The sequence below is a fragment of the Clavelina lepadiformis genome, chromosome 7, assembly GCF_947623445.1.
Source record: "Clavelina lepadiformis chromosome 7, kaClaLepa1.1, whole genome shotgun sequence".
Lineage (NCBI taxonomy): Eukaryota > Metazoa > Chordata > Ascidiacea > Aplousobranchia > Clavelinidae > Clavelina > Clavelina lepadiformis.
Genome location: NC_135246.1, coordinates 17,210,862 through 17,225,741, shown reverse-complemented (window position 1 = coordinate 17,225,741; position 14,880 = coordinate 17,210,862). Strand labels below are relative to the sequence as shown.

The 14,880-nt window shown below is 34.8% G+C and overlaps 1 protein-coding gene across 1 annotated transcript; it reads right to left on the bottom strand.

The window, feature by feature from the left end:
- Positions 1-22: 22 nt before the first annotated feature.
- Positions 23-8,836, bottom strand: LOC143465576 (melanotransferrin-like). Its single transcript, XM_076963948.1, has 9 exons — positions 8,662-8,836; positions 4,656-4,851; positions 4,163-4,396; positions 3,173-3,307; positions 2,898-3,051; positions 2,681-2,768; positions 1,371-1,538; positions 1,033-1,155; positions 23-666 (listed from the first exon to the last, which is right to left on the bottom strand). The coding sequence occupies exons 1-9, from the start codon at positions 8,764-8,766 to the stop codon at positions 565-567; spliced, it is 1,305 nt and encodes a 434-aa protein (XP_076820063.1). The 5' UTR covers positions 8,767-8,836; the 3' UTR covers positions 23-564.
- Positions 8,837-14,880: the final 6,044 nt, after the last annotated feature.

The window sequence follows — 14,880 nt, the reverse complement described above, 5'->3', positions numbered from 1 at the left end:
TTCAAATCATAGAAAAGCAGGCTACGATGCTTTCACAATAACATTTAATTAACAAATATACGCTGATTGGGAGAAACGACACTACAAGGTTAGTCTCCGCATAACATATGAAGTAAGATTATCAACCGTCTATTTGCTAACCAAAATTCAAACATAAAAACCTGGGTAAGAAGATATCGAAACGTTAAAAATCGTGATTTTCAGTGGTGGCAAAAATGGCATAGAGGGATAAAAAAAAATCTTTTTACAGAAGTAACAAAGAGCACAAATAAGAGCATGACAAGCGCCATAGGTAAGAAAATTTTGCATGTCTGATAGTGATTGCGTCACAAACACACGATGTATCGATGGCAGAAAAGGGCCAAAATATTCTGGACAAGATACAGCAAACAACATCATACAAAATATGAAATTGAAACAATATGGAATAATACAACATTTTTTCGAAACTTGCAGGTTTATCAGTAACAATAAGACCAAATCTTTGCCGCAATTAAAAATATTGTTCTCTGCCAAGTTCTCTAAGTAAGACTGCTTCATAAAGTGCAAATCTCGGTTCAATCTTCAATAATAGTAGGGTAGCAGGCAAGTGTTGTAGCTCCCAGGGACGCTGTCAATACAATCGAAGCTCGAGCGGTATTTCATGTAGCTCTCGCCTAAGTAACCCTGTAAAAAGAATACAACAGCATTCGTAGTATCAAGAGAATATCTCTTTGAGTATAATCCAAAGAATAATGTTTTCACCAACCATCTATTACTTTACAGCAGTGGTTCTTATACTGGGTTCGATCGAACCGCAAGGTCTCAACGAGTACGTGCAGAGTGCACACCGTGTGAGTATGATGTATGTTTATGAATTTAGCAAAGAGTTCGGTGAATGCACGTACGGAACTTGCGGGAATCAGTATACCCGAAAAAGTTTAAGAACCAGAGCTTTATAGACTTTAATATGACACGAGAAAGCGTTTTCACTTAAAAGAGCCTACTACTTTCCCTGTAAAAGTTTTATTTTTCATGTTAAATCTAGTTTACCGGAGCAGTGCAATTAAACTGAAGAGGAACAAGTTTTTTTGTTTCATCCTGGAATAACAGATGCCGTCCATCACCGGGCTTGAACATGTTAAACTTGGTGGTAGTATGAAGGCCAAAGTAAAGCTGTTACAAACAAAAAACAAAGTGTAATAATTTTTGTAACTTTATTTGGTGCTGAGACCGTATTCAGGAGAGATTCCTCATAAGTCATAATCACCTGCCTTCACTTATTGAAAACTAAATGTCAATGTATTTCGTATCCCTGACATGTAAACATCACAATCGCAATAGATGACCTACAGGTGTTCAACTGTAGAAAAACTGAATCAAGTATATACCTGAGCCACAAGAAGAACTTCAACTAGTTCCATAGGTACATCGACATCGACACCACTGCGTATCTTGCTGGACACAACGAGCGAATGCGAAGGTTCCTGCAGTAAGTGGCAGCGTTTGAAGTCTTTAATATCGCTGTGGGTTCCGTCTTCACACAACAACTGATAATCCTGTTGAAGTTTAAGGTGAAACGATCAAAAACACAACATGTTTGAAATAAAATGTTAAAATAATCTAAAAATAATAAATATAAATGCATGTTGTGTGATTATTGTATTACAGTAGAATCCGCTTATTATGACCACCCGATTTATATGACCATTTTATTGAGGTTTCTAGTTTTTCCATATAAAACTCTCCAATTACTACGACCAGTGTTCGGACATTATGACCATATTTTCTATCTTTTACAAATTTTTCCATCAATTTTTCGTGTCAATCATGCAACTTGACAGTGCCACTTGTATTACCAATGTGCTGATATTCATTTTAATGTTACAGCTTACTGTTAATGAAACAAATAATGAATTTGACATATTTCGTCATTTTATGCCAAACTGTATTGATCCTGGTGTGGTTAAACAGTACTGTAGCAGTTTCGGTTATTGTGACTATTCAGATAATATGACCAAAATGTTCTGGTCCCAAGATGGTCATAGTAAGTAGGGATGGGCCAACACAAACCCAAACCCAAATAGATTCGCTAAATATTGCCTCTGTGGGAGATCCGAGCGAACCCGAATACTTACTACAGCACTTACAAATTTATCGACTTTAGTATGAAATAATGACATATTTTCCTGGCTAAGCTAAACTAGAGTCAACATTTGTTACCGAAAATCATTTACTTAAGGATTTTGCTTTTCAAGTCGCCATTTAATCATTAATTTTTAGTAATTACGTCACAATACAAGCAAGATTTGGCAACTTTTTGATAAAAGTTTATCATTTGGTGCTGACACGAATAGATTCGGGATCTGTTCGGGTCGACCTTTAAGATATTCGGATTCGCACGAATCCGAATAGTCGTCCTTGCGGCACACCCCTAATAATAAGTGGAGTCTACTGTATCAACACAGACATAAAATAGCAAATACTTAAGGCAAAGTAAACACAGCTAAAAAGCAATGCAGCATATGGTGTGTGTACAAACACGTGTTTAAAAACAAAAACGTTAACAAATTACTAAAAATAACTCATTAGCTTAAAAGAACATGCAGTTTGAGAAACTCTATATAGTGTATACATCACAAATATTTCCTAGTTAATAAACACAAGTCAGAAAAGAACAAAAGCACATTCTTCAACCAACCTCTTCAAAACCTGGTTTATTTTTAATGAAGTTCAGCGCACTTATATGATCGATGAAGGTTATTTGCGTATGCTTCTGAAACAAGCAACTGCAATGCAAAGTTAATGAAAGTGAATTGCATGAAAATCATACAAACCGAGTTGACATGACCTAAGTAGTCATCTTTACATGGAAGTACAAAAAGCGAAGAATGGCGATGGGCGAGAAAAATGTTTACCTTTCTATATTGTCAATGACCTGGCTTTCATTTGTAGCTTGTTTTCGTTCCGGACAATCTTGGAATAAAGTTGTCGCCGGTGAACAAACAGATAAAAAAAGCTTTGCAACAGAAGCTTTCGTGTCACAAACACCACTTGTGGTCGTGATAATACCTATAAAACGATTTTTATAATAAAAAAGTGTTTAACGATTTACGTCGTTGTTGATTGCATTTTACTGCTAAGACAGGCTAGGCTAAACGCTGTAGTAGTAGTTGTCAATGTAGAAAATTACTTTTGTTACGAAGGTAGCCACCAGTCAGCTCAAGGTCCTTTACACAGGCGTGTTTGTGAGACAAGCCCTCTCTTGTCAGTTTGGTGGTGTTGTCAACCTTTCTTACCACGGCCACAAGATAATAACCAAAATGACCTAAAAGAATCCAAAACAGAAGGTTTTAATTGAACACATTAATATGGGTTAATGAAAATTTTATGATTTTGTTTGGTGAAGTTGAGATAACATGGGTATTAAATATATTTCCGATATGCATGTGCCTGGTACAGTGGTGTACATATAATATATTTCTCCATATACTGCAAAGGAGTTTCTTTCCAAACTACTATTTGTATCTTTAAGTTATTTATAAGTTGACAATCTAATTTATATTCATTGCATGGTGTTATTCACTCAATTGTAATTCAACATATCACATAGATTAATTATAGTAACTAATCATCCGTACATGATGTACCCAGGGTGTAACCGAATGTTTTATCGTACTGTAACCAGCGGCAATGATCTAAATCCTACCAACTGATTGCTGCATTCAAACAGTATTAGTGATTTCATTTCAAAAACTGTACTGCAACAGTCGATCTCGTAAAGTGGCACTATTGCCAGGATTCATCAACCTCTGGATGTACGTAACTTTGCAAATTTGCTTTCTTACTCACAACAGTAATAAATACATTAATGTCTATGTTATATTGGAAACTTTGCGGTTACCTGGCTGGTTGTGTTAGTTTATTGTATAATTTTATGACAGCAAAGCATAGCTAAGCAGTCAGTTATACTACAGTAGTTGTAATGTCTCATTCAACATGTGCGAGGTGCACAATAAGGATTTATTTACAAACCCTCACTGTTAAAGCACATGCAAATTGTGGTAACGTTTTCGTTTGTAACTCGGGAGGTGCCTATACCTTCCTTTCAAAAGTCCTAGCATTAACTGCAACCAAAACATCATGACGTTTACTGAAGAAACCTGTGAAAAAGAAAACTTACTCTCCTCATAATCTTCAGCCATGATGGGTTTCAATATGTCTCTATTCCGATAAAGGTTCTCGTTTGAAATTGAAAACAAGTCAGCAACATCGGTGTCTATTTTATGGACGCAATCTTGAGGTGATGTGGCACTCACACATTCCAAGCCAGGCACAAAGCCATCCGCAGCAAAAGCTTTCGCCATCTGACCACATTTCTCCATTTCAGCATCCCCGATACAACACCATTTAGTCTCTAGCCAAATTAAAACAAATTGCTACTAATTTATCATAGAGCTAAAGTTTCAGTCATTTTGAGAATATGTAGATCTATATTATTTATACATGACATTAATTTAGTTATATACCATTGTGTCCTTCTTTTGCCCCAAACCCCAAACGGCAATGTTAAGTTGATTATTAAGTTGCCCTATATGGTATATGTGTAAGTTTATTTTTTATTTTGAAAGTACAATTGTATCCAAAATTTTAAGATAATAAACAAATGGACCAACTTCTGCTTTGCTGGTGGGCAAATATGGCGACGACAACCATCCCCAAGAACAGCACTGTAGCAATGATTGCCCAAACAAGATAACAGGATTCAAATTTCCGACGTTTGTAGACCACTCTAACATTCTCCTCATGTAACCCTTCATCCTGAGGACTCACTTCAGCATCTTCATCATGATACGGAGCAATACTGTCTCCCTGGGAGTAAGCAAAATCTTTTAAAATAAACAACTATAGTTATCACGGGTGAGCTAAAAAAAACACATGCATTGGGGGCTCGTTAACTCGGGGGTGAAATGAAAGATTAAATTACTTTTAGTTATATGATGTTTGTATAATTAATTTGATCATATATATATATATATATTTTGTTGGGACTGGTTTGGCTATTTGTACTTTGTGTTACTGGAAATTTTTAGTTTCGCAAAGTTTAGTTAACAAGTTCCCAATTTGTATACATTTAAAAAATTCTTCTTCTTTGTTTTATCAAAAAAGCATAGCATAGAAAAAGGAGAAAAGTCAGCTAATTAATTAATTTGTATATGTATATACTAAATTTTATTATTATATACGATATATCCAAAAACCTGACCTACCAACAAAACATGCTTGAGGTGAATTATCAGGCATCTACAGCTAAGCTAAATTCCGTCACAAAAATATGGTTTATGTCAAACTACTGGCACAGTAGAAGATATTAAGAAAGTAGACAGTAAGGGAACCTGAAATCATGGTACATTTACAGTCTTTTTGGTTCTAAATCCGAATGTTCCAACTTAATTTTACCACGGACCACACATGAAAGTCAGCGTATATGCGTAGGTCAAATTATATTGAATATGTGAAGTTTGAAGCGCGAAAAGAATGATGGTTAATATAACGGTAATAAATCAAGCCACCAAATAAAAACGATTGCATGTGGTAACTTGGAATATATTTTTGTGAAGCGTTGGTTTGATAAGGACTTGCAAACACTTTGCTAACATGAAACAACTGAGACCACATTGCATATTGTGAATAGATAAGTAAGTATTGCCAGCGGCTTTTTAGGTCACAATTGTTAATTGTGAAGACGAAATGTCCCTGTTGGAGCTAAAAATGGATTGATCGCAAGTGTCAATTTCCTGATTTATAAGCGTGTTGGTGTTACAGTATTTTTTGTGATCTACTTACCGGCATGCCAAAGCAACATCAGCAAAATCAGATTACCTTGCCTTTATTTTTATAAATGCGTCCATATTCAAGTTTTACTGCAAATCATACAAATATTTGCGGGTCAAACAGATGGCTTGGCAGGTGAAAAGTAGCAGGCGAGCCCGCAGTCGGACCACACTGTTCTAAATTATGGCATGTACATATAGAAACTGTTTAAACATGAAACTAAGCCTTATTTATATACAGTATAATGGTAAGAAAACAATGAAAGCCATCCAACAAATCTCAACTCCAGAATCCAGCCCTGAAGATCCAAAAACAAATCAAATGTTTCCAATGAATGAAACACAGAATGCAATATGTGTAAGTTGGGCACTTTGATTATCTGCCGGTGACATAAAAAGTAACTTTAAAGAAAAAAGTTTAGTAAAACTACAAGTAGCAGGATTGATTGGTGCAACTTACATGATTAAAATCAACTCCAAGAATATACAAATAAAGCAGAGCAGCTAGCATTTGATTTTTTGATGCAGACCAAATTTAGAAAATTGTTCCGAACACAATATCTTACAACATGCCATGTTTAGTCACCACAACAGACCATTTTGCATGGTCAATACAACCATAGATGGCATATTTATTAACAAAAAAGCAAAACCAACTTCTGGTTGAAATAAGCTGACAAAGGAATACTGCCAACAAAAGAGTTTCGCTTCATTGTCGACACAACTGCTCAAATTACTTCCTGAAATTGCTTTCATCTCCCAAGTTTGCAAACACATAATTCTATAGTTTGATTTCATAAAACTCAGAATAAAATAACATCCTGTTGTTAGGTTATGATTATTATGTATTCCTGTAAAATGCTCATATCTGATACCAACCAATCATTAAAAGTAGTTCGGTATTGATGATATGGATTTTACATTAATTATTTATTTAGGTTATTATAACATCAGATTTTTTCTATCACGTCAATTTTTTTCACAAAACGCAATTCAATATTTTGACAGTAAGAGCAAATAAATAGCATTATTCACAATATGTAAATATGCCTCGGCGTAAAAAGCAAAAAAAATTAATAACAGCACATATCTGAATAAAGGTCACAACACTGAAATTAATATTATTTTATGGAAGAAACTTTCTCTTTTTTGACTTTCGGGAATGTTTATATGTTTCCTCATCTCTCATAACTCATAAGACACCAACAGTAATCGGCCATCATACTAACATTCCACCGACCTTGATATCTTTTTTCCATGATTTTGATATCTTGGTGGAAGCGTTCACCTGGTAGATCCTAAATTTTCCGGAAAGTAGTCCAAATGACTATGCAGAAAGTGCACTTTTACACTCATGTTGCAGCCAAGTTTTGGAAACGAGCAAAGCAAGCGGTTGAAAAGTTCTTTGTATTCAGGTGATTTGGTATTACCCAGAAAGTTGCTCACAACCTGGCTAAAAGCCACACAACCTTCTTTTTCATCTTGATTCATGGTTTTGATAAATTTCTTGTCTTTCATTAGCTGTCTTATTTTTGGCCCATCAAATATTCCTGCTTTCAACTTTTCATTGCTCAAGGCAGGAAATTTTTGGCAAATATACCCAAAACATGCCCCATGTTTATCCAGGCTTTTCACATATTGCTTCATTAGCCCCAGCTTAATGTGAAGAGGTGGTAATAATACTTTGCTTGGGTCTACTAATGGTTGGTTACGGATGTTTTTTCCTCCGGGAGTAAATTGTTTTCTCTCAGGCCATTGGTCTTGTTCCCAATGTTCCGTTTTAGCTCTACTATCCCATAGACATAAAAAGCATGGATACTTAGTGTAGCCACCTTGTTGGCCAAGTAGCATACACAAGACTTTCAAGTCCCCACATATTAGCCAGTTGTGCTCAAAATATTTGCATTTACTTATTAAGATTTTCATATTTTTATACGTTTCTTTGAGATGTACTGAATGACCAATTGGTACAGAGGCATACTTGTTTCCATTGTGCAACAGTACACACTTTAAACTAGCCTTGGAGCTATCTATGAATAGACGCCATTCCTTTGGATTGTACACACATCGAATTGTAGGCGGGGCGAATTGTAGGCAAATTCCACTGTATCTACTTGATCTATTTGTACCCCCAGCGGACGCCCATGGTAACTATGCAAAATAAAAATTAGCTGATCATAGATCGTGAGATTGTAGCTAAACGCAAGGTGATGGACAAAAACTAACAGCGTTTTTGGAATCAGCGCCCAGAAGTTACCTTAAAACATCGTTTAGGTCTACTGCACTTCTACAAAATTGATGTAGGCTTGTGTAAAGCTCTATGCTATATAGTAATTATTTCCTTTTACCATCAAAATATTGAATTGCATTTTTTTTTAAATTGACGTGATAGAAAAAATTTGAGGTTATTTTTGGAATCAGCGCCCCAAAATTAACCAGAATAAGTCCTCTTTTTGTAAAAAGCATAAAAAAAAATTTTTTTTGTAGACCAGTGTTATCAATCTACTGATACTTCACTTTTTTGTGAACCAATTAATTATTGCAACAATCTCACTCACTCGAGAAATTTTTTTTATTTATTTTTGGCTTTTTAATCGAATTAACCGGAGAAACTGCTAACTAGCATTTTAGTCCAAATACAAAATGTATGTAAGTAATATAGAATCTTTTAGTGTGGTAATTGGAAAATGAATTTTTTTTAAACCATTGCACATTTTAAAATATTTTTATGGATGAAAAATGATAACATTATATCATATCATTAGTTTTATGATTGTGATAAAATCTAAGTTACTTCCTTGATTTTTAATAACAGAGTTATATTGTTTGCAAATCTATTACAACTTACCACAGTATGCATTTCCACTGCATCGCTTTCTTCTTCCATATTCATGGGCAAAGGCACTTCATCATCGTCTTCATTTTGTTTTCTTTTATAACGAGTCCCAGACATTTCAATCCAATCATTTATCGTGCTCTAGCTCTTATAAAAGCTTTTGTTTATACACATAAAGAAAACATATTAACAGAAAAACACACAATAATATAAAACAGTGCAACAACAATGCAAATGACACACTAAAAAAAGGTAAAACTCTTGTAACCAAAATGATAAGTTTGTTTGGAAATTGCATTTTCTAAGTTGCAATACTAAAACATTCAAATGCGAGAAAGAAATTAAATCATTACTATATAACTTACCTCGTATATACAATTAAAAATGGACAGTGACTACATTAGAGTCATATTTTTCAAGCAGATTGTCTTACAATGCTTTATAACAAAACAAAAAAACTACATAGAAATATATATATACATACTATGTTATGTAAAGCCCTATGAACCTCTTACCAAAACCTAAATATCATAAAAATTTAATTATATTCTGGCTATTTACCAAATAGCAGCGCTTCCAAAATCTTTTCAAAATGTGTATGAAGAGAAATCTTTTCAAAAGGTTATAGTTAAGCTATACAGGAAACGTTTGAAGGTGTTAAGTTACAAAACAAAAGAACAATGAATTTTCCGATAAACAACTGTCCTTTGACGACTAAGTATATTTACAATGATAAACATACCACTAGGGAGCCAATAAGAGTACCAACATCTGGAAATGAGGCAAAAACAAAATTACGCAGACTCACCAAGTGAAATACTGATATTCAAAGCTATTACTGGAGTCTAAGTACTTGATAATGGCATGTCACCATGCATGATGGAATGCCATGTAATAAGCAATTTGATTAACTATGTTCGAATTTTGGTAGGTTACTTCAGGAGTTGCTCATTGATGGCATCACCATATCAATGATGATATTATTAATTCAAATTGTGTTTTCAATTTGCTGATGAAGAGTATCATAAAAAATTGTCATACCATAAGACTATCATAACTCATAAAAACTGTGCCAATATGAAAATAATGGCTGCATCACACAAAGCTTGGAAGTAACAACAGGCAATACAACTTCTTACTAATTACTTTAGTCAATATTAACCTGGGTTTTACCTAACACCGATTCAGCTAAGGCACATTATGTGCTTAAACATGCATAAGCATTATTTCACTTCGATATTTCACTTATTTTCCATCACTTTCCTGCATTAAAATACAATGCGTAATGCAAAGGAAGTCCTACGAGAAGATGGCTGAAGTAACTACCCAACTTACATATGAGTTGCATTCTGAAATAACGTTCATGTCTTTAATTGTCCATAAGTTAGTATATCGTATATATGTACTTTATATGGCAAAGTACTGCTTTTCCACCTATGGTACAATGTATATCAGCAAACAATCTTACATCATACTGGCCTACCAAACATGTGCGAAAATTGTTTTATTATTCGAGGAATTAAAACCAAACTATACGCTAAGGCTTACGATACTTGAAATCAAAGTCAGAAAGTTAGTTCTGCCACAGGTAGGTCACAGTAAAATTACGAACAGTTTGGAAAAAATTATCAACCCTTCCAAAATTGAGTTTGTGACGCAACACTTAGATCAGAAACTCGGTTGTTTGCCCTGAAGAAAGCGCGAAAGAAAGCATAGAGAAACAGCTTGTTGCTTGCCTGCATTTGACGTAGCATACTTTGCTCTAAGTCTTCATCGCCTTGTCTTTGCACTCAGTTATACAGGATTGTGCTTTGAAAACAGGCTTCGAACGCGAGGGTCTTGTTTTATAAATCTAGGGGTTTTACAAAAGGAACAAATGGAGTAATTTGGGACCAGGCCTAATTTTAGTTTCATATGCTGATGGGATTAATGGCCATGCGCATACAAAGTGGCAACCATTATACTGCCACCCTATGCTACAGCCTTGAGACTTGTGTAATGGCCAAAGGTCACAAGCTACTGTAAGTAGTAGAACATAAAATTGATCTTGCAAAAAATATGTTTCTGCCGGATGTTAATAAGTCGGATTTTGTAAGTCAGGCTGAGCTTGTACAGCCTTCTTTAGCTTAGCCCAGAAAACTTTGCATTCAGCTTTTTTCAGATTCAGTGTTTTTGGGTGACTTCTTCTACGGTAACTTCCAATAGGCTACAGTAGAAAGTGTGGCTCCTGTACACACGAGGTTAATCAACGTGCACACCAAACTTCATGCTGATTTTATCTTCATGTTGATTTATAATGGCTAAACAAAAAATTGAGGCTTCAGTGCATGCCATCACACGACAATTTGCGTGTTTGCACGCACAAGTTCTTGTCGAAAACTGCTGTATATTCCAGACAGGCCTATAGGCTATAACACTTTAATTTTTTTCCCAAATAAAAGTGTTAGCTGCTTTTGTACTTTCACCGTAAAACAAGTAGAAAAAATCCTCATTTCATATAAAAAACACAATACCACTACATACTTTTAAAAGAACAAAGTTCAGAAGTTACTAGTTACAACATAACATTTCACATAGGCTAGTCTAAAATTTTTAACTGAGTTTTTATTTCAACTTTTGCTGAGATTAATGTTACACGTTGATTTATCGGTGTCAGTTAACCCAAATTGATAACTTATACACAAAATACATATCAACTACAGTGAAAAGTGTGGCAGCGGCACGCACGAGATTCATCAACATGCATACCAATTTTATTATCTTCATGCCTATTTATAATGGATAAACAATGTAAAGTTGGTTTTCTGAACACCAATTCATAATAGATAAGGAATTCAGGTTTCATTGCACATTACCAAAACAAAAACTGCATCTTTGCACGCACGAAAATTGCTATTGTTAAAATTGTTTCCAGTCGGGCCAATGATTTTCAAAATTTTTTATTTTTTATAAAACACCCTTGGTTTTAAAATAGCCTGGATCTCCAGAGCTTTTATTAATGCAAAGTATTTCTTGATTTCTTAAATGATCAGTAATACGAATGCAATAGCTTACATTGGTACCTGGTTGTATATGTACACTTGCAATGGCTAGCCATCAACTAAAATATCACATTCCGTAATTCCTCACACTCCTTGTACTGTTTATTTTTCCTTAATTTGGTATTAATTGGCAGTATTGAGTACTGGTAAGTTACCGCAACATCACCTTTATAAGCACATACTAAATCATACTGAACCGATAAACCCTCAAACTGGTTTCGGTTCTTTTTGTTGACTCACCTGAAGACCAGACAGCAAAATAACCAACAGAGTATTTTCTTACAAAAGGAACTTTTTGTTAGTTTTTGAAATGGGAATTCCCCTTTTTGAGCATTTTTTTCCCCATTTGTTCTTGTTTGTAGATGAAAGTGTTTCGTTTTTTTAAAAAATTTACATTTGGGCATTGGAGGGCTTTCTTATCCTTTACAACTAACTGTCTTGGAATTTTCTGAAATTAGTTGTTTCCCGTTACACTTTGTACAAACTTATGCAAAATGTTCTTGGTTAATAAATTACAAAAATCAATCATTTAACCAATGGGCGATTTAATCTTGAATGATTTACCCGTCATTTATCAACAAGAGTTAGAACGTAGGCTACAACGTATTCGGACAACTTTGTGGCGTACATATCCACTGGTTGGAATTTTTAGTTGTAACATTTCTATTAGAATCAATGACGTACTTTCGGTATGCGCATGTTTCGTGCCTTTGCATTGTACCATAGACAACTATAAATATAGTCTATAAAAGTAGTACTGTAGAAGTAGTAGTCTTTTATAGTAGTTTATGATTGCACAAAACGATTCGAGTATTAACCATAGATATATTATATATATAGCATAATGTAATATAACGCTTTTATAATAATAATGTATTTATATTATATCTATGGTATTAACCCAAAACGCACACAATCCAGGATAGCAGAAGAAAGTACCGTTGGATTTTGGTTACTTTCTCCCTTCAAGAATTGTAGAAGGTACATCGGCAGTTTTACACGTAACAAACCTCTTGGATATGTTACAACTTTGAATGATTACAGAGGGTTGCCATACCGTCCGGAAAATTCCGGACATGTCCGGAATGTAGGGTTAAATTTTGCGTCCGGGAGGAATTTAAAAAAATGCTCAAATGTCCGGAATTTTATGATGGGCGTTTTGGGGGAATTAGAATTGCGGGAATAATCCTGTAAATCAGAGGTGTCCAACACGTGGCACGCGACGAGTCTGACCTAGACCCTAGCGGCCTAGCCTAGAGATCAAATCAGAAATAGCCCAATAGCCTAGTGAATTCACGACACTATGTTCAAAAATCCACTCTGGTATACAATGGATAGGCAAAGCATTGCTACTGTGACGTCATATTGACAGACAATGTGTTCATACCTCATTTTTAAAAACCGCTAGTGGGCACTAAAGAGTGTCCGGATTTTAGGCCACGAAATTATGGTAACCCTAGATTATTATCAAAATGTAGCTAATGGAACTATAGGCTACGTATAGGACTATAGGTGATGCAATGTAGCTAGTCGTTGTTACGTCATTTTCATTACTTAATAACTACATTAGCTACATTAATTACTTTGGTTGAAATAATTACGTTTGGTTTTTAATAACCTACCTACTGTATATTAGTTACATTAGCTTTAGGTATATTAGTTATAAGTTATTAGTTACATTTCGGTCTTGTTAGCACAAAAAATGATCGGATTTTCCTGTGAAATTGTCAACACTTATTTGTAATATTCAGCAATTAAAAGTTATATGGCAAACAGTTGGTTTTCAGAGTGCTATAGGCCTGTCTCAACAGAAAATTCAAAACTCTTTCGTTTTCATACGCGATTTTTTGTGCAAGAGACCTTAATAACTTACGTTGCATAAAGCATCAAGATATTAAGCATGTTGTGACTTAGTAGTCTGTCACTTTTGGAATAAAACTGAAATTAAGTCGTCGGTTTAACGTTTCAACCAATTTTTCAAGCTGATCACATACAGTATGTTCTAAGTAAAAGAAATGCAAACGAGGAATCGATTATGAAAAATAGAAGTAGTGAAGGCTTCTTAGGCTTGCTGTAGCTTACCAGTACATATTTTATGTAAGGTATAAAAGTTTTAACTGCAGCCATAACAGGACGAATATTGTTTAAAACGTAGCATATTAATCACGGACTTATACTTTGCTTAAATTTCAAAATTACAACATGAGCGTCGGAAAAATCGAATTCCTCGACGTAAAATTAAATGAAAACAGCCAAACGATGGCGCACGTGACTTGTATTGTAATTGATCAACTATAGAATCTAACAGACCAACGATCCTCGAAAGAAAACATGGAAAAGAGATGGGTTAAAAATGTCACTGAACGAAATGACGATGATGTTGCTTCTACAAACAATTGTTTTTGGTTAAACAATTCCTTCAAAAGTACCCGTTACTGGGATAATTTAAAATGCAAAAAAAGTGAAGCTTTAATATGGTTACCGGTTCTTAATCAAAAGAAAAGCTTTATGTTTTCGTACGTTAAACAAATGTATTACGTACCAATGAACAATTAAAATAACGTCACCGGTATATTGGTACTGCAATAACAATGAATTTATCTGATGCCCTGAGTGTTAAAAAATGTTCCCCGGCCGTTTCCATGATCTTATCCACAGGTGATTTGGTCAATTCAGACGTGTTTACAATCGTTCATACCAATAAGTCATCAAATACAGTATCTGGAAGCGAGCTTTGAAAACCAAAAAATATTTTATGAAAATTGCAAAGTAATATGATAACACTGAGATACGTAAAACACTTCATTCGCGGAAAGAGCCTACCATTTAGTCTTATCAAGTTATCGTATATACAGTAGTGCATACACTGACCTTGTGCGTACTGAAAATATTTGCGGAAATACCCGACCGCTTGTCGCCATATATTCTCACCTTAAACATTCTTAACACAGCCCATAAGACTATCATTTATTATACCGTAGCCCGTAGGTCCTACATATCACTATAAGTTTTACTTGCTCGGTTATTTGGGAAATTATGCCTCATACCAAGACAAGTTAATGAACATGCTAGTCAAGTGCTCTGTTTTTTACAAAGTGGATATTTCGTTGCTTTTCGGCGGCACAAAAGCGTACCGAGAACAGCATTTGGTCTCGATAGGATATGATGTGTGCTGTCAGGTAAAGCTGGT

What these genes read in the sequence shown, in the direction of transcription:
- LOC143465576 (XM_076963948.1), bottom strand. Translation starts at nt 8,766, where the DNA reads ATGTCTGGGACTCGTTATAAAAGAAAACAAAATGAAGACGATGATGAA. An exon ending in TGCCCACCAGCAAAGCAGAA is followed by an intron (nt 4,397 to 4,655) that starts GTTGGTCCATTT and finishes TAATTTGGCTAG; the next exon opens with AGACTAAATGGTGTTGTATC. An exon ending in AGTTTAATTGCACTGCTCCG is followed by an intron (nt 667 to 1,032) that starts GTAAACTAGATT and finishes TTCTTTTTACAG; the next exon opens with GGTTACTTAGGCGAGAGCTA.